The 20,002-nt window shown below is 37.8% G+C and overlaps 1 protein-coding gene across 1 annotated transcript; it reads right to left on the bottom strand.

Annotated features, from left to right (window-relative positions):
• Positions 1–1,175: 1,175 nt before the first annotated feature.
• On the bottom strand, positions 1,176–19,574 carry rybpa (RING1 and YY1 binding protein a). The gene is made up of 5 exons (XM_079802540.1): positions 19,440–19,574; positions 18,894–19,019; positions 10,345–10,968; positions 5,844–5,936; positions 1,176–2,889 (listed from the first exon to the last, which is right to left on the bottom strand). Exons 1-5 carry the CDS (start codon positions 19,463–19,465, stop codon positions 2,640–2,642), a joined length of 1,119 nt encoding a protein of 372 aa, XP_079658666.1. The 5' UTR covers positions 19,466–19,574; the 3' UTR covers positions 1,176–2,639.
• Positions 19,575–20,002: the final 428 nt, after the last annotated feature.

A 20,002-nucleotide genomic window follows, 5' to 3' on the forward strand; every position in this document is an offset into this window, starting at 1 on the left:
TCGTGAAAATGTGTTAATATAATGTCATCTTGGCACCTAAATTTAAGTTGAAGTATTGAAATTACAAACCTAATAAATATAAAAATGTATAAACGCTAAATAGAAATGTAAAAAAATTACAAAAGAAAATAACAAAATATCTGAAACTTGAAAAACTAAATAAAAATATGAATAATTTTAAATAATACTACAATACCAAGCAAGTTTGCTGCTTTCACCAGATTTAAGTCACCATGAAATCAATATTGACAATTCTTATTTTTTATGGAATATAGCAGTTTTTATTATAAATGATTTATTCGTGCACATAAAAAAAAATAATAATGTGCCCTCGTAATCTTTAAATCAAAAGAATAACTTCCCCTCCCTCTTGCAGTGAAATTTCTTCTCCGATGACGTGTTTATGGACGTGGGGGCGGGACAACCTGTCAATCACATGAGCTCCACCAATAGCAAACCACATCCATTCAATCTATTTCATATTGACAAAATCAAGTCCCACTCTAAATGTTTTGCTTGCTCAAGAAGCTGTTTCACTCGGACATGCGTCACAATAAGGAAAGAAAAGACTTTCACAACTTGCGTTTCATGCTGACTTTAAGGTGCTATAGGTATATTTTTGGAGCATGGTAGCTGCTAATGACCAGTTTAGGCCAGAAACTAGCTATTATGTTCCAAAACACAGCTAACACCACCAGAGCGTGAATACGACACGTTACTGTATCAACATCCTTTGTTTTCCCTCCAATTTAAGGGTTAGGGGGATGGGATTTCAATTCATTGTTGTTGCAGTAATTTAAGAAACAACAAGAGAGGAATCTGTCTTACTTTTCTAAATCAAGCTGTGCAGGTTTGCTAAAGAGGGAGGTTTTTTTTTTTTTTTGCTTTAGGCAGTGGGGTCATGAACAGAAGCCAAAGCATCAACATTTAAACAAATCATCATTGAGTATATTTCACTTGGGGGAATGAAGTCGATTTATCTGGATTAAAGGATAGATGATTGAGTAATGCTATAAATTTGAATTTTTTTGTATTTAGGATGCATCAGATGCAAGCAACAAGTATGGAGCTCTAGACTATAACATCAACAATTCAACAAACAGTTCCTCAATGAGCTTGTGAAAGAGCTTGTATGATTATGTGCAACCATCTTAAAGAAATGTAATTCAATGAAATGCAAGTAGCGACAGACATTTCTTTCCATATTGTGATATACATCTGAGTGTAATGGATTATCGGGGGATAAAAGGTATAGGTATAAAAGTGGAGGCATTCGCTAAATGATTAGAGACGTCCTGCATATATGGCACCAGAGAGAAGTCTGTCATTTCACCAGAAGGTACAGTTATGACATTTTAATGAAAAATTAGTAGGTCAAAAAAAAAGAAAAGAAAAAACAAAACAAAACAAATATATATATATATATGAAACGTATGCACAGATAAATCGTTCACAAGAAGATCAATAACACGCATTTAGAAAATAGATAGGGTAAATTTCCATTTCATGCTGACTTTAGCACAGTAAACATTGGTTACTATACAAGAATATAACTGCTTGTGGAAAATGTAAATGATCACATTAAAATGCCCAAAATGTTTGGAGACCTTAATGAGTTTGAGAAGGTTTTTATTAGCTTCATAAGCTTCTAGATTTTTAACAAAGGTTAGAATAAGTGTGTAAAACCTGTGCAAAACGTCCTTATGGGCGAGAAGAAGCCAATTTTTACCACACAACGCTATATTGGGAGTATTAATCAGTGATCAATTTTGCAGTAGAGATCTTGGTAAACCGTAAATATACTGTATGAAATCTCACAAATAGACAAGCTGCTTCATATTTCACGTTTCTCTCTTCACACCTTCGGAGTTTCCTCGCCATGAAGTTGAATAAGAGACAGTCCTGTGAATCTCGATATAATTTTACAAGAAATATTCAAAGGTTTAAAGTCTAAAAACAGAGAAAGATAAAGGACAATATTCTAAATACTCTCTTATCATCTTGTGAACCACAAAACATGTCTACATGGTACACCTTATGGATTTCAAAGTTGGCCTTGCATTTATAATACTGTAAACTCACATAATCACAGTTTGTGTTTCCACCATGTACACACACAAGAGTCTGTCATATGAAATAATAAGGGAACCAATCTCCCTGTACACGGTGGTCAAGCGTGATCTTGTTGTCGAGAAACAAACAGCTGCAGCAACACATCGTTGACTCGGAGCTGTCTGAGAGATGGAGAAATGAGCGCACGTATTGTACATTTAGCATAAACGATTCTACGTTCTAAACACAAAGTCAAAACAGCCGTCTGCACGATTTAATGACAATGAACAATAATAATGCAAACTTGGGAGCGTTGATTTCCGTGGTGCACAAACATGGATTATATCTGGTGGGAGTAGGGCACAGAATATACAGTGGGTCTCGGCGTGACAGTGACTCACGTGAACATCAACACATCAATCTACAGGGTGCTCCACGAGGGGTTTCGACAGGTACGTTTCTGCCGTCGCGTGTCGAGATGGACATTGTCTGAATGGGTTGGAAAGATCCCTCTTCCATGTACAGTCACGAGTGTAGGAGCTCCAGGCCTCGTCCAGTGAGATTGCGGTGTCTGAATCTCTTCCCCTTCACAGGGTCTCATTGTGCCCAGAGGAGTGGTCTCTTCTGGGCGTGGAGGCGCGGGACGACCCCTTGTCCGTGCTCTCCGAGCTGGAGCTCAGGTGCTGCTGCTCAGAGCCAGCACTGGAGGTGACCGTGGAGGAGGAGGTGGAGGAGGAGCGAGTCTTCTCCTTAAAGTCTGTGATGATGACAGTCACATTGCCCACTGTTATAGCGAGCTGCTGAGCCGAGCTCCTGTCTATGTTCTTCAGTTTAGGTCTGAAGTGCAACAGAGAAACAGAGCAAGAAGGAATTATACACTGTAAAAAATTACCGTGATTTTAACGATACAAGACTGTAAAAATGCTACGGTGAAAAACAGTTCATTGGTTAACAAAAAGTTTCCGTACTAGATACGGTGAATAACTGTAATAGATCTTAATTCAATTTTACAGTAAAATAAAGTTAAAAAGAACATTGTGTAATTTGACATTCCCAGAATTCCCTGCGTGACACTTCACATTTGATATGTTTTCATTGAAATAACCGTTTCTTCTTGTTTTTTTTCTAACCAGTTATGTATTTTAGGGTTTTATGTTACATCTTATGTTGTTAAATTAATGTTTATTGCATTTTTTAAATTACCATGATGGTGTTTAGTGTTTGTGTGAATGACAGTGTGCACCTTCCATATTTTAGTATTGTCCTCTTAAAAGCTTTGATTCATCATGTGACTCATCACCACTGTGTTTGGTGGTTGTCATTATATATCAAAAGGTACATAACAGATATTAATATTTCAATAGGTTGGTAATTTAACATCATTCCAGTTAATTAAATGTTTTTTTAACGTCCATTTTTACAGTGTACATGTAATTATTGCAATATAAAGCTTTAAATTATATGGTTTTGAACTGTAAAATAGACAGGAAACTAAGTGATGTCTCGTAAAACCTAAAATGTTGCTACCGTATTTTTTACGGTAAAATTCTGGCAACCACAGATGCCGTTTTTTTACCGTAAATTTTACGGGGATTTTTTTTTTACAGTGTATATATAACACGTATATATATTACTGTAGTGTTCATTGCACAAAGAAAAATAAATTCGGTCCTCATTTACCTCATGTTGTTTCAAACAGGGTAATTATCGTCAGTGTTGCGCGTAATGCATTACTAATTAATTACTGTAAATACATTTTTCCTGTAATTTAATTACAGTTAGATTTGATGTAATTGCATTAAATACTGTATAGACTACAGAACAATTCAATATAAAACAACAGTAGATTTAACATAATGTAATGTCTATAATGTTCAAATTTATTTAAAAAGAGCAGTTTCATATTGTTCAACTGGTCAAGGTTGATTATTTGATTCACAAAGTAAATAGTAATGCAATACTTTTAGAGAGAGTAATTAGTACAGTATTCCAATTACATTGTTGAAGATGTAATTAATTAATAGCACTGTAAAAAGTGATCAGTTCACAACTTAAAAAAAGTGAGGAAACCCGTTGCCTTAAAATTAAGTAATAAACTTCATGCATAATTGAAAAAAATAAGTTGCATGAAATTCCACATAACTTATTTTTTTCCAATTACGCATAGTTTATCTGCTTAATAATTTTAAGGCTTAAATCTTTTTCTTTCTTTTTTTAAAGTGGAGTCAACTGATCACTTTTTACAGTGTAGTAATTAATAACTTTTTTAGAGTAACTTTCCAAACTAAAATTAAAACAAAAAACATTTACATTACTTGAAATAAATGTTAAAGGTCCCGTTTTTCGTGTTTTTTTGAAGCTTTGATTGTGTTTACAGTGTGCAATATAACATGTGTTCATGTTTCATGTGTAAAAAAACAGTATTTTTCACACAATTTACTTATCTGTATACTGCTGTTTTCACTGTCCTCAAAACGGCTTGAGGATTTCCTTGTTCTATGAAGTCCCTCCTTCAGAAATACGTAACGAGTTCTGATTGTGCCAGCGGTTCCCGTGTTGTGATTCGACAGCAGCTTAGTGCACGTTGCCCGGAAAGGTCACGCCTCTGCCCATAACGGGGAGATGAACGCGCTCAAACTACAGCCCCTGAAGGCCAAACAAAGGTGATTTGACTCCGGGATGAAAATAACAGCGTCTGAACGACATGGCGACAAACGCAACCGAACCGAACCGAACCGAACGCAACACTTCCTCTTCTCCCCGAGGGAGCAACAAGACCACGCCCCCTTTTTCGCGTATTCTTGTGGGCGGAGGTTAGTCAACAAACTGTTCTACTGACGTAATTAAAGCAGGATGTACAGGGATGTAGTCCAAACCGGCCGTTCGCTGTAGGCTTTGAAAGGGAACTTCTGTTAAATAAAATATCTCGCTTGGCATTGAACTTTGAGCTTTATAATTTTACAGGTATTATTTATGCTCTAACAGCAACATTACACACTAACTAAAGTTTGAAAAATGGGATCAAGAAGAACAGGACCTTTAAGTGAAATAAAAGAAAAAATATATAAGAAAAAAAAAAAAATTCTCATTTTTGTTTAGTTTAGTTTTTATAAAAACTTTATTAAAAAAAAAAAAATTAATAATATATATTATATATATATAATATATATTATATATATATATATATATATATATATATATATAATATATATATATATATATATATATATATATATATATATATATATATATATATATAAACATTAAATCCGCCCTCTCCATGAAATGTACTGGACATGGAAAAACTAAACGTCAACGGAAGAAAGTGAAGGGCACATCGTCCATCTGTTTTTACAGTCTATGGTGTATACTAAAAGTACTTTTCATTTTTTAAGCTGTAAAACTTTCATCATAGAGTGCATCTTTAAATGTTTCATTCAGCCCAAAATTCTGCATATATTATGATCCAGTTTTAGCTCTCTACATTGCAAGCAAGTTAAAGAGCCCATGGATTATGCAACGGAAAAGACTATTAGCTGCTTAATGGATTTCCCCTTAACTCAAAGCAGTAATAGTTTAAATTGAATGTGAAGTCACAGTGTAATGGGAGTAACGACAGAATTTTTTTAACGTATTGTGATGTACATCCAAGTGTAACGGATTATGGATGAAAAAAAATGTAGGGAGGTGTGGAGGGGGGTTTGGTTCTATCCAATGGTTGTTGAATGGATGAATATATCCACTCATACCATTTCATGTCGACTTTAAGAAAAGATCAGTTTTGAACTTACCGTGAAATTATAGATTTGTTATTCTTCGTGACCGACTTGCCAGGCTTCATGCCATTACTTTCCCCAGCTGGACCTTTCTGAACGAGTTTGGGCCTGTAATGTTACAATATGCCATTAGTAACATACAAAAACAATTTAAATATTTAGACTTTTTCCAAGTGTAAATATGTTTTTGTAGCTGGCCTGCAGTCCTCCACTAGTGTTTTCATTAACATTTAACATTTATTCATTTAGCTGATGCTTTCATCCGAAGCGACTTACAACTGAGCAACATCATAAAAATGGGTGCTTGTCTCATTTAAGCTTAGCACATGAAATATCACCAGTTCAGTAATAAATAAGTCAAGTGTCCAAAAATGAATATTTTTCAACAATACTTGTACTGCTCCTGTTTCAAGCAGCCCTGAATAGAAAGAAGACAAAACAGAATGAAACTGTTATAGAGTGCAACAGCGTCCGCCCACTTTTGCAGCGGCCTTGGTTCCGGAAGCATTTTTTCCCATGTGGATTTTTTTCTTTTAAAGTTATAAGCCATGAACCAAACCAACCAGCAACGAGGTGAATCACAACATTACAAATTTAGATTTGAAAGCAAAAAAGTATTTGGAAAAAAAAGAAAAGAAAAAAAAAAGAGGAACAAGGATCAGGATTATGTACTTAAAGGGTTAGTTCACCCAAAAATCAAATTTCTGTCATTAATTCCTCACCCTCACCTCATGTCGTTCCAAACCCGTAAGACCTTTGTTCATCTTCAGAACACAAACAAAGATATTTTTGATGGATTTAATCAAAAATATCTTCATTTGTGTTCCAAACATGAACTAAATTCTTACGGGTTTGGAACGACATGAGGTGAGGGTGAGGAATTAATGACAGAAATTAAATTTTTGGGTGAACTGACCCTTTAACAGCTTTAATGAAGGAAATCACTACAAACCAGAGGAGAACTGGCCCCGACTGAGCCTTGTTTCTCCCAAGGTTTATTCTCCATTCTGTCACCTGATGTAGTTTGGGTTCCTTGCCTCTGTCACCTCTGGCTTGCTTAGTTGGGGACACTTAATATTCAACAATATTAATGATTTGACCACACTGACACTATAGGATGAGAACTGAACTGAGCTGGAGGATTACATCAGTTTTCTCCAGAACTGCTTTATAGATGAAATTAACTCATTTAATAATTGATGATCTTTACAACGGAACGGAATCAACACTGAAATGACTTCAGCAGAACAATGACACGATTTTCTTTTAGAGCTGCTTTCCAGCCAAAATGAACTCCGTTTGCATTATTGAACCATTGTCCTGTTATCACTGTAAAGCTGCTTTGAAACAATCTGTATTGTATAAAGCACTATATAAATAAAGGAGGCTTGACTTGGCAAGCACTGCAAATGACAAATTATTTTAATTTGAGCATTTAAGTAGTGAAATCTTAGGGAGATTCGATTACATCATCCGTGGTGCTTCATGAGAGCAAAGACATATACATATATATATATATATATATATATATATATATAGGAAAACGGTGCACTCCAATTACTTATATAGGAGAAAGTGCAACACCCAATATGGCTAATAAGAATATGAAGGAGCCAATCGTTGATTAGTAAAGTCATCGTGTCACTACAGCTGCCGTTAGAAGCTCTGGTTGCTATAGAAACAGGTAGTCTTCTGAGACGCGCACTTAGGACTGCGCATGCCTATTAGCTTTGACCAGACTGAAATTTAGAAACAAAATTTATGAGACAGTTGTTGTAGATTTCATTGGTGATTTCAAATAGGAAATTTAATTGGCAAAGAGTTTTGGAGAATTTGATGTTTCCCCTTTCAAAGAGATAGGAGCTGCACTTGCATACCCGAGGCTTTTCAAAGATGGCCGCAGAGTGAAATGACTTGTCTTAAGGGGGGGGGGGGGGGGGTGTTCTAACGCTATTTCATGCATTCTGACTTATTTACACTGTTAAAGAGTTGGATTCTCATGCTAAACATGGCAAAATTTGTAAAAAATGAGTTGGAGTATACACTCCTTAAGGATTCGAACAAGTTCATGAACGTTTTTTCTTGAGTATGGAATTCCTTGTAAGGGCACTTCTCCTGGATGAGCGTGTGCATTCATAAACCAGAGCGAGAGCAAGAGCGCGCCCATCGGGTTACGGAAGCCGTCGCCAGCGCTGTCATTTTGTTTTTAGACCACGAAATCAACAATGTCGCTAAAGAAGTGGGTTTCTGGTTGTGAGGGTAAGATAACCTTGTTCAGCTTCCCAAATAACCCAGCGTTAAACAGTGGATGCAGTTTGTATTTCCGGAGCAGCAACGGAGTTCTGCAAGTGTTTGTTTGTTTGTTTGTTCCCGGTCACGAGTCGAAACCGCAGCCGGTGAGTGAAACTGCATCAAATGTCTGTTTTGTAGGCAATTAAGTTTTGTAAGTGCATATAATGTAAACAACATGAACGTATAGTGAATCGAAAGTCATCCAGGGATAATGCCATGATGTATTGTGTGTGTCATAGGCTGCTTGTGACACTTTAGCTCCGCCCACTGCACAAGCTTGACTATTTTCGGAAAGAATCGGTACAGCGTATCGGTCTTTTATAAATATGATAAAACTAAAGACCCTACGGAGATATGAAGGATGCAAAACTACTCTATACTCAAGATTAACATGAGACTGGCAGAAACTGAGTGTGCCATGTGCCCTTTAAAGAGACTTTGATGGGAGTGGGCGGGCGCTGAAGTGTTGTTTTGGCATCGTTTGCCTGTTTTATTTAAATGATTGGTGGAGATTCTCTGCAGAATCATGGGTAATGTAGTTTTTCACCAGGAATCCCCCTGTTAAAAAGGTAGGGTAGGCAATATTTTTTTCATAAACACTTTGTTATTCTTGTTGAAACTCTCTTCAAATCCCGATAGCAGTAAACAATAGAAGTGGTCTAAATATATAAAAAAATTCCATATATCTTTTGTGGAAGTCTCAGGACCAAAAAGATTTTCGTCCAATCATTGCATTCAGTCTGAAAGCAATGATAGGATGTCCTAACTGCCTGTCAACATATGTATTAGGGATGGGTAATTCAAGCAAAAATAATATTCGATGATCGCTGGAAATTATTTGATTATTATTCGAAAATCGCAACTCCTTCCCCCGCATACATAGGCTACATACAGATTGAGAGTGTGAATGGTCTCTCTCCCCCTCTCTCTCTCTCTCTCTGTTTATGTGTATGATAAACTTTTTAATTAATTAGGGAATAGGCTATATTAACTCAAGCCATATAATTATTGTAACATGCTGAAACATATACGGTTATTCGACATCGCCCCAAGTTACTGTAACCGTTATATGTCACGCAAGTCTACAGTGTGCGTGTGAGACAATGTGTTCTTCTGTTGTCTCAGGGCGTTTTCACACTGCCAGTTTAGTTTGAAATGGGGCACGGTTCGCATGAAAAATTGCTAAAGTGAAAGCGGTCATACCGAGCTTGGTGCGCACTGTGGTACCGCACCAGCAAACCCACAACCCAAGTTCGGTTGCACTCAATCTGTGCCGTGATTCACATGAAGGTGAAAGCAACACTCAGGTGCGACTCGGGTGCGCACTTGTTGAGGAAGAAAAGTAACCAGCGCATGCGTTTTAGCCGATTACAATGTCATTAGTTCAATAACATACATGCAAGGGATGATGGTGTTGATGATTTACCTTAGATACGAGCGAGAGCGATTTTTTTAAAGACGATAATGGCACAATCTATTTGATATTCAACAATTAAATCAACTAATCGAATATTTGAAAATCGTGACTCATCCCTAATATGCATTTCCACCTCCGTGCACCTTGCTCACTCGTCATCCTCAATTCATGAGGCTATGCAGAGTTGTTTACAGACAGTCACTGAGCGGCAAAAACAAGCAGCAGCAACCTTTTAACCAAAACAACATGCTTATGCTACGTTCACGCCATGTGATAGCAACCCGTCACGTTCTACCCAGTCCTCGGACTTATGCATTTCTACGGCAACACTATCAACGCCGAAATTACGAAATTGTGCTTTCATGTGTTGTAGAGGCGGTGTGGCTTTGGAGACACTCTGAAGGGCTCTTTTTTGGGTTTCCAAAGCTAGCTTGCTATTGCTAGCCTCTCCGAAATTGCCTACCCTACCTTTAAACATTATTATTTAAAAATAAGTTGAAATAATGCAGGCTGATGGCTTCCAACAAATATACCATCGGTTGACCAATGTGTAGCTCACAGTAGTCATTGTGTCTAGTTATCACCAAAAATCAATTCGAAATGAATGGGATTTTTACTTCTGGAACCCGACTGTTGCACCCTATAATGTAAAATTGACAACATGTGTCAACAGATTTAAAAGAAATTGACATCATGAATTAGTTGCATGTGTGTGTTATCTTTGACAGCCCGGATACCAATATCTGATTGGATCAAACCAAGGCCATAAAAGACTATTTGCAGAGCATGGTTGCATAACACACTCACTTCATCTTCTTGGCAGTGGGTTTTTTACTGGGCGTGAGGCTTTTATGTCTCTCTTTGTGTTTCTCCATCATGGCCCTCTCTATTTTTCCTTTTTTGAGTTCCTCTCTCTCTGCACCCATTCTCTCTGCCGGCTGCATCCCAGGGCTTGCCGAGTGCAGATGATCTTTATCCATGTGCTCTCTGTGAGGCTGAAGTTTTTCCAGAATTGCTTTGTCCGTGTGCTCTCTGTCTGTTCTGGTATGCTGCTGCTGCTGCTGCTGCTGTTGCTGCTGTTGCTGCTGCTGTTGCAGCTGTGGCTGCAGCAGGTTGGGGGTCAGTCCTGTTCGCTCAGGACCCCTGTCTGTATCGAGCGTTTGAGGTTTGTCCAGTCCACGTTCCTGTCTCCGTTCCTTATGAGAAGGTCCACGTTCCTGCTGACTACCATCCAGACTTAATCTCTCGGGATGGTCGGAGTCAGGGTGGAGACTGCTGAGTCTATCTGAGTCGGAGTTGTCCATGTCGAAGTGGTCGTCGTCAGGAAGGTGTCTGTCTGTTCTTTCTCTTCTTTCTTTCTTGGCTGGGGGTGGGGCGGCGCACTGTTGAGCGACCTGCTGTGCCACGAGTTGAGAGTTTATCCTAGGTTTTCTGGAAAAGATGATGTTGCCAGAAATCAAGCGCTTTGCCAATACTGATGCCAATATATAGAGAGCAGGGCGGGGTGAACTCAGGTAAAGTGGGACAGTTTCTGCCAATTTATCACTGGCGTTTTAATATATGTCAGACGACCCTCACACAACACCATTTTAAATAATGATATCCGCAATAATACCCAGAGCAAAATGAAGAAATCTAAAATACAATACCTTACATGTCCCATTTTACCTGCATTCATCATTGGTTTCTACTAAAATATGAAGCAGCACAACTGTTTTCAACATTGATAATATTAATTAATGTTTCTTGAGCATCAAATCAGCATATTAGAATGATTTCTGAAGGATCATGTGACACTGAAGACTGGAGTAATGATGCTGCTTTGCATCACAGAAATAAAATACATTTTAAAACTTATTCAAATAGATAACATTTTAAATTGCCATAATACTTCACAATATTACTTTTTTTTTTTTTTTTTTAAATCAAATGAATACAAATTGGCCATAAGAGACTGCTTTCAAAAACATTAAAAAAATAAATCTTACCAACCTAAAACTTTTGGCCTGTAGTGTATTAATATATATAGATTTTTTAAAGTTAAAATATTTGAAAATGTGTATCGTTAAAAGCTGTCATTATATAAGAACTGATGGGAGCTAGGGTAAGCAACTACTTCTGTTTGGAAAAATGGCATGCTTATTGCAGATATATGGCTAATGCAGACTCTCTCAAAATGGCAGTTCTTGGCTAAAATATCATCCTATCAATAATTCCAACACATGGAGTTTCATGTCTCAATATCACTATATCATAATGGCACTGCAGAGAGCATTGAGAGATCAATTCCAGGCATCCAAGTTTGCTTTAAGGGTATGAGTGAGTGGTATATTCTGGAAAGATAACCTCTCTGAAAAAAAAGAGTGAATTTCTGTTAGAGGACCAATTATGAAATTGTAACTTATATGGTGTCTGAACACAGATGTGTCCACAATGTGTGTAAACAACCAGCCTATAATGTTCCACCTAATACATTTTTTTATGAATCTCTGAGGGAAACCCGGCACATGACTGTTGATGATCTGCCCTTTTAGCATAGACACACCCCTGAGTGAGAAGCACAGAGTCCGCCATTTCTGTTTACTCGTTGTATCAGCTAGCTAGAGTATTACAATGTCTGAGCCAAAAAACATTACAAATGTTATTTTGTTGGATGTACCAAAGAACATAAAAGAGTCTCCATAGACTCCCTGCATCTGAGCCACTGAGGACACTGTGGTTGAATTACATTTTTGAAGGAAATATGCAGAAGAATGACGGTAAAATGTCATATATTTGCGCAAATCATTTTATGCTTTACCAACAAGGGTCAGTACAACGCTGGATTTGCGAAAAAAGTTGTTTCTGAAAGATGGGTCAAACCAATGCTTCGTGCTCTAACATCATATCTAGAACAATTAAGGATGGCACTTCACATTTTGTGAATGTTTGCAAATTTCACATTTATTAGGCATTGTATAGTCAGGTTTTTTACGTTCCCACACGAGCACCTATACAACAATTTATAGATTAACATGACGGTACATGCTAGTCGATGAGTTGAATTAAGGTAACTCCTACAACTAACGTTACATAAATGTATCCACTAACCATTCAGAAATGTCCAGGCGCAGTCGAAAAGTTGCAACCTCCTCCTGAGTCTCTCATCTGTGTCCAACCATGCAAGGCTACACTCCACAACTGGTTATTTCTGACATTTTGGCTGAGTGAGATTCGCCTGTATTGTTGTTGACGGATTTTCCAACGCTTGTGTAAAGGATCCGCCCTCTTCTGGAAGGGGGCAGGGAGCAGCAGTTTATTTGCATTTAAAGGGACACACATAAAATGGCGCGTTTTTGCTCACACCCAAATAGGGGCAAATTTGACAAGCTATAATAAATGATCTTGGGGGTATTTTGAGCTGAAACTTCAGACACATTCTGGGGACCCCAGAGATTTATATTACATCTTATAAAAAGGGGCATAATATGTCCCCTTTAAGGGAGAATCACAGTAAATATTCATGGCTCTGAGTTAATAATACCCCACTGGCAGTTCATTCAAGATTGGCGGCTCTCTATGATGCTCTAATTATATTACCTGTTCCAGATTTAACTTCATACTGACAGCACATGCTCTCCATCCCCTAATCTCATTATTTAACTTTGCTAAATAAATCCAAATAAAATAGTCTCTTTACTGCAGCATCATAAACATTAACATAAAACGTAACATAAACGTTTGACAACTGAAAAACATTGACAACTGATTGACAACTTTTTGCATTATTGCAGGTGTGTGGTCCACTCTACAGCACGATACTGGGTTTCTGTGCAGGTTTGTTTGTGTGGTACTAGGGATGTGCCGATGTATCAGCCAATAATCGGTATCGGTTGATGAAAGTAATTATTTTTAGCCACCTGTTTAAAAACAGCTTATGATCAGGACCGATTATATACTGTCAATCAAAAGGGAGCAGAAAAACGTGTCAGACTGCAACTCATATTGGCCCTCATTTATCAATCTTGCGTAGAAACGGGCGTATATGTTGGCGTAAGATTATGCTTACACTCCTCTCACCACCTGATTTATGAAGCTGTGAGCACCTCTGAAATCCAGGCGTACGCAAAACCTGCCCATGATAAATGCCGCTGCTGAAAACGATCGTCATTAGAATAACACGCCCCTATATATTCAAGTCTCTGCCTCCCCCACGCCCTCATTTTACGCCATGGACACACGGAAGACGGCAAAGAAGCGAAACTTCTCTGACGTGGAGATCGAGAACATCACCAGGGAAGTGGAAAAAAAACGAAATTGTTTTATTTGGGAGTTTAAAGAGTAGGATTAAAGGCGCCCACAAAAAGGTGTACGGTGGAAATCCAGTTTAAATAGCTGTTTGGATGAGAAATTACCTATCACAATTCAATATTTTACAGCTCGTGTTTTGAAATAATTAGCATTTAATTTCGTATCACGTCACGTGTATTGGGGTGTACAATAGTGATGATGATGTGATGTGGAGTACATTCATTCACATTAATATAATTGCATGACAATTTGTAAGATTCTTCTTATTATTATTATGATTTGTATTATTAATGACGCTCATTGTTATTTAGAAGAAGAATGTCATTATTATTATTATTATTTTTTTTTTTTTTATTTTATTATTATTTAAAAGAAGAATGTCATTTTTATTATTTTGTCAGTCTGAATTATGTTCAGTCTCTGTCCGTGCGCAGCTGCCGGGCCTAACCAACGTCAGGTAAAGCGCACAGGCTCGCAACTGGTGGAATACATATGCATACAAATCAAATGCTTTGGTAAAGTCACACAAATTAAACATTGAAGTCCATGTTGCACAAAAATAAACACTGAAGTGTTTTTTTGAAGGATTAGTATATGCGGGGACCTCTGGTGATTTGTAATAATTGCAGAGAATGTCTGTGATCTTAATCCCGTGCGAATCGGCCATGTCTGTAATATGTAAAGTAAAAATTCCCCCGCATATTACCTACCATATTTCACCAAACACCGAGGTGATAATATTAGTCCCGTGCGAATCGGCATCTATTTGGCCGGGATTAGGCGGATCGTATATAATTTTTGCAAGGTTTTTGTGTCCTGTGAGCATTTCTATCTTTATCTTTCACGAAGAATGGCGCTAGGCTGCATATGTGCACCGTTATGAATTCCCGTGCGGCCGCGCGGATTATAGGCTACTACTTTCACTTTAGAATGAGCACAATTTGGGAGCTTGAATGGTGTGTTTAATATTATTCTTAATGAAAAACACAAAAACAGAACAGTACAATGACAACTCGCTTAAATGGGCACTTTTACATTTAGCTTTGAAACTGTGAACTGTGAAACAATTGAGCCGTCAATTGTTATTATATTGCTCAGTTACGTTTTTAATTGCGTCTGTTCTCTAACTGAACTAAATTATTTGTATTACTATAAAACAATCAAAATGATATCGATACGACTCATGTTTAAAATTTCATACAGCTATATAACGAAAAAACATTTTCAAGTAACATCATATCCGGGAGATAAGTCAGTAAATTCGAGTAAAATCACAGCTTATCCCGTGCGAATGTGCCACGCAAAATTCAGATGTGGGGGGAGTCATTTCTAAATCACACAAGGTCCCCAGATAATAGCCTACTTATCCCGTGCGAATAGGGCTTTATTTGTTGTTGTTGTTGTTTTTTTTCAGTGGGTCATAATATAGCATATCTTTGTCAGTGCGTTTTGTGGTGTTAGGAATTGTTTTTCGGCGCATTTTCGCACTAACTCAAAACGTGCGTACACCACCTTCTGAGCTGGCGTAGGATTTGAGCTGGCGTAGGATTTGAGCGTGCAGTACGCCAATGTCCATATTGATAAATCTCAAAGTCACCGTGGTTTTGGGTGTACGCCAGGTGTACGCTGGAAATTTGGTGTACGCACTTTTGATAAATGAGGGCCATTGTGTGTGAAGAAAATGTCTTGCGTTGAATCTAGGGCTATTATCTAACGCGAATAAAAAAATAGCAACATTAAAAGGCACAATATGTAATTTTTCATGGTAAAACATGGTACTCATGGTAAATCAAGAAAACGAGATTTAAACAATAAGAGTGTGGAGCTATAAACAATGATTTGTTTTCTGTCGATAAATGTTGCTCACCTGTCTAATTAAACACATAATATATTAAAGCGTCTTTGGTGTTTCCATGGTTTCTACAAAATAAAACGAGAAATCGAGGGTAACGCGAGTATGATGTCATCGATAGGCGACGCATGGTTAAAATTGCTTATTTCTCTGGATTTAAACTTTCTTGGAAACATTTGGGATAATGCAAGTACACAAGTCAACAAAACATTGTTCTAGTGTTTTTGGATATTTTAATCCAAACATCTTACACATTGTGCCTTTAAAGCAGGCTCAGAAGGCATGTTGTAAGATACAGTACAACTTACCGAAATGTATCACGTCTCATGTAATCGCACAGTGTTTCAAGCGCGGAAAGACGTCAATAAAACAGCTTGTGAATGCATTTTGGAAAGGTCTCCTATCCAGTGTTCAGTTTGCTAGTTAGCTATACAAAAAAACCCTAGAGAGGAGCTTGTTTGCTGTTAAAAGGCACAATATGTAAGATTTTTGGAATAAAATATCCAAAAACCACTAGAACAGTGTTAAATATTTCGTTGACTTGTGCACTTACATTTTTCCAAATGTTTCAAAGACTGTTTAAATCCAGAGAAATAAGCAATTTTAACCAGGATACAGACCGTGTCTGTGCGTCGCCTATCAATGACATCATACTCGCGAGTCACGTTACCCTCGATTTCTAATTATTTTGTAGAAACCATGGAAACACCAAAGAAAACGCTTTAATATATCATGTGTTTTATTAGACAGGTGATCAACTGTTTGGATACATTCATCAACAGAAAACAAATCATTGTTATATAGCTCAACAGTTTGTCTTGTTTAAATCTTGATTTACCGCGAGTACCATGTTTTACCATGCCTAATATCCATCTAGCTTACTGCGGTGTGCAGCAAGTGTCTCATAGCAGCCGCGGAGCGAACGCACAGAGTAACGTTAGTACATAACTTTCAACACACTCAAATAATGCATCTAATATGATAAAACAGCACTGCGTTACCCCACATACGCATGACCGGAAGAAGCGCAAGTGGTCAATTGCAGCATAATAAAAGCTCCGCGAAATCAAGGTGTCATCAAGAATAAGCGACTACTAGCGCCAAAAAAATGACATATTGTGGCTTTAATTATACATGCATGTTTGAATAAAGGGTTTATAAAAACTACCTGATGAGCAACTGAGTTGTATACAAACATTCTATTTTTATTTGAGCGTAACGATTATATCTAAAAAAAACAGCAGTTGAATATAATATTTTGGGCTCTGTTGTTCATTTTAACTAGGGATGTGCGATATTGAAGAAAAATGCGATATGCGATATCCTTGTTAAATAATGCGATATTCAATACGATATTGCTTTAAGTGTGTAAAATCTTTCCCCAACTGATATCTTTCACTTAAAGCATAACCAACTGTGTTTACATAAATACTCCTCAAGACAGCCATTTTGTGTGTATTTGACAGTTAGAGTGTGTAACAAGACACGAAAAAAAGAACTGCTAGTTCGTTTCGGTGTGTGTCAGACAGCACGAGACTGCAAAGGAGTTGTTTTTCGCAAGTTATTGCATTTAATAACTCTTATTAACATCACGCAAGTCACAAGTAACAGTCGTGTGCCCAGTCTATTCTCTGCTATATGCGTCAACCTAAAACGTACACTTTTCACAATGTTGAAGTAGCCTATTAAAATCATTCAGATATTGCGTGCCCTTGCTATATGCATATTGCGATATGTACATTTGCGATATTTCGATATATTGCGCAGCCCTAATTTTAACGTTTAATATTATAGTAATGCACCAATTGAGAGGGTTCCCTGTATAGTTTACAGCATTAGTTGGGGGAGATTTTTCCTTAAGAAAATTAAACTATCGGTATCAGCAGATATCATTCTGAATAATCGGCTATCAACAGGGAAATGTAGTGGTACCCTGATCCCCTCAGCTGTTGCTACTCTGGTGTAGATGACAGTCACTCGAGTTAGCAGAACGGCATCATCAAACAGCCTCTCTACAAGAGAGCACGGACTGATCCCGTTGCTTCAACAAAGCTAGAAAAACAACATTCAAGCATGCAATTTATGCCGCGAGGAGATGCCTGCGTACTTCACACCGTACACAATACATGAAAAGACTGTCACTTCAGCAGAGATATAAACACCCGAGGTAGTGCCAGAGTGCACCAGCCACATTCATCCCACTATATATCGCTGAAAACATGTAGGTAATGGAGTGTTCCTTTCATGAGCGGTCAATTTCAAGAGCAATCCTTTTTTTTTTCTGTTTTTTTTTTTTTATATGAAATACTTTGCAAATACATCGGAGTTTAATCATCTGAGACCACTAAATTTTTCCCAATATAATACAATATTTTTCATTAGAATTATGCAGCATAAAATTTTAATTTAAAAAATGTCTTTGGTACAACCATCTTTTTGAGAATGTTCCGGAGAGAACCTAATGTTTCAGTGGGAGCATCTGATATTTCGTACAGTGCAGTTCACATGTTCAACGCCACAGTCTTGCTTATTTGATTAGTGACCTAGAAATCGTGTCAGAAATATCCCCACTGCATCACATTATCCACTATTGGGACATCTGAAACTATAAAGCTAACATAATTATACACTACCATCTGTGCTTTGCTTTTGCAAAACAATTACGCACATACTGATAATCAACTCCAATTTTGAAATGAGTGGGCCTATATATCTGGTTTTTCATTTTCAAGACAGACCCATATCCTACATCTTGGCTGCATGCCATAGGCGCCAATCGTACCCTAAATTCTAGCACATAACGTCATCAGTATGATTAGTGACCACAGCAATACATCAAAAGCTGCAAAAATCAGCAGCGCGCTTCATATTTTGCAAAGTATTGAACGAACAGCTCAGCGTGCATAACAAAAAAACAACGGCGCACTAACAAAATCAGAGATGTTTAAGCCATTTTTTTTAAATTTCCCACAGGATCATATAATGGGGCCCTGCGCACAGACCAGGATACTTCCATACCAGCCGGATCCTGCCGCCTGTCCTAGAGTGTCATTGAAATTCTACAGGAATCAGATGACGTCAGCAAGGATAAAGACACAATCCACATCAACAAGTAACAATATCAATTCTGACATCCCCACTGCATGCATGTGCAATGTGTTTATGGTGGCTGTGAATGCAGAACTCCCTCTTATAAGCTGCAGTGTCACTTTACCTTGTAGATGTACCTTTCCGCACATCACATATACTGCATTTGAATGCCTCTGCACTGTTTTTGAAGGTGCAGACGCTACAGTCCCAAAATCCGTTGTCTGCAGAGGGCTTGGCTTGTCTTTTTGGCCTGCAAGATTGAAGGAGGAAATGGTCAGGGTATTTAAATAGCATGCTGCACCCTAATTAGCGCAAGTGTCATCATATGCACTTAAATCTACGTGCGGTGGTAGAAGACGCCTGTCCTTTACAATCAAACAATAACATTTGCAATTTGACGATTTTGCATGCCTAAAGGGCAAACGGCCTTTATCTGTTGAAAAAAGGCGAAGAAAATAGAAAAGAGGAGGCGTTTCCTAAATTCCCTTTGTCTAAAGCTGGATACCGGGAGTCAGGCAAGGCTCCGTATCCGCCATGGCTGCGCTTTTTTCCGTTAAATCCGACCAGGAAAAATAAGTAGACTTCAACCGCGATACGCGGCTATTCGTCAATGTACACAAACGCGCGAAATGCTTTATGAAAAAACAAAGCAAATGGGATGTTTCTATACCTGGATGGGCTTTTCTTGTCGCCCATAATGGGAGAAACACCGTCTTCCAGAGGAGGGGGCTTCTGTAATGTACAGTGTGAGCTCCAGACAGAGCCGCTGCTGCTGTTATCGCACACTTGCACTCGCTGACCGCTGCAGCGCAAGGCGTCGGTCCGTCACGTGGCCTCGCCCTGAGCCAATCACGGCTTCCGCACGTTTAAAAGTCTAAATGTTTTATCAAGAAATGTGCTCGTTTGAAAACTATGAACAAACAGCATACTTTTATTGTCACATGTGAAACAAAATTAAAACAAACAATAAATAAATGCTGGCATGTTTTATAGGATATTCGGTGAAGTCCACATTGAACATGAAAAACTGGGCATTAAAATGTAATTCAAACCTGGAATTGAACAAAAATGTTTAGGACTGAAAACCACTCTGGCTAAAATAAAAATAGCTGAGAAGATTTGCTGGTCCGTCTGCAGAAAAAACACGATTTTGATATAAATTGAAAAATAAATATTTAAAGGGACAGTTCACCCAAAAATGAAATTTTCTGTCATTAATTACTCCTTCATCTT

The sequence above is a fragment of the Gobio gobio genome (genome assembly GCF_949357685.1).
Source record: "Gobio gobio genome assembly, chromosome: 21".
NCBI lineage: Eukaryota > Metazoa > Chordata > Actinopteri > Cypriniformes > Gobionidae > Gobio > Gobio gobio.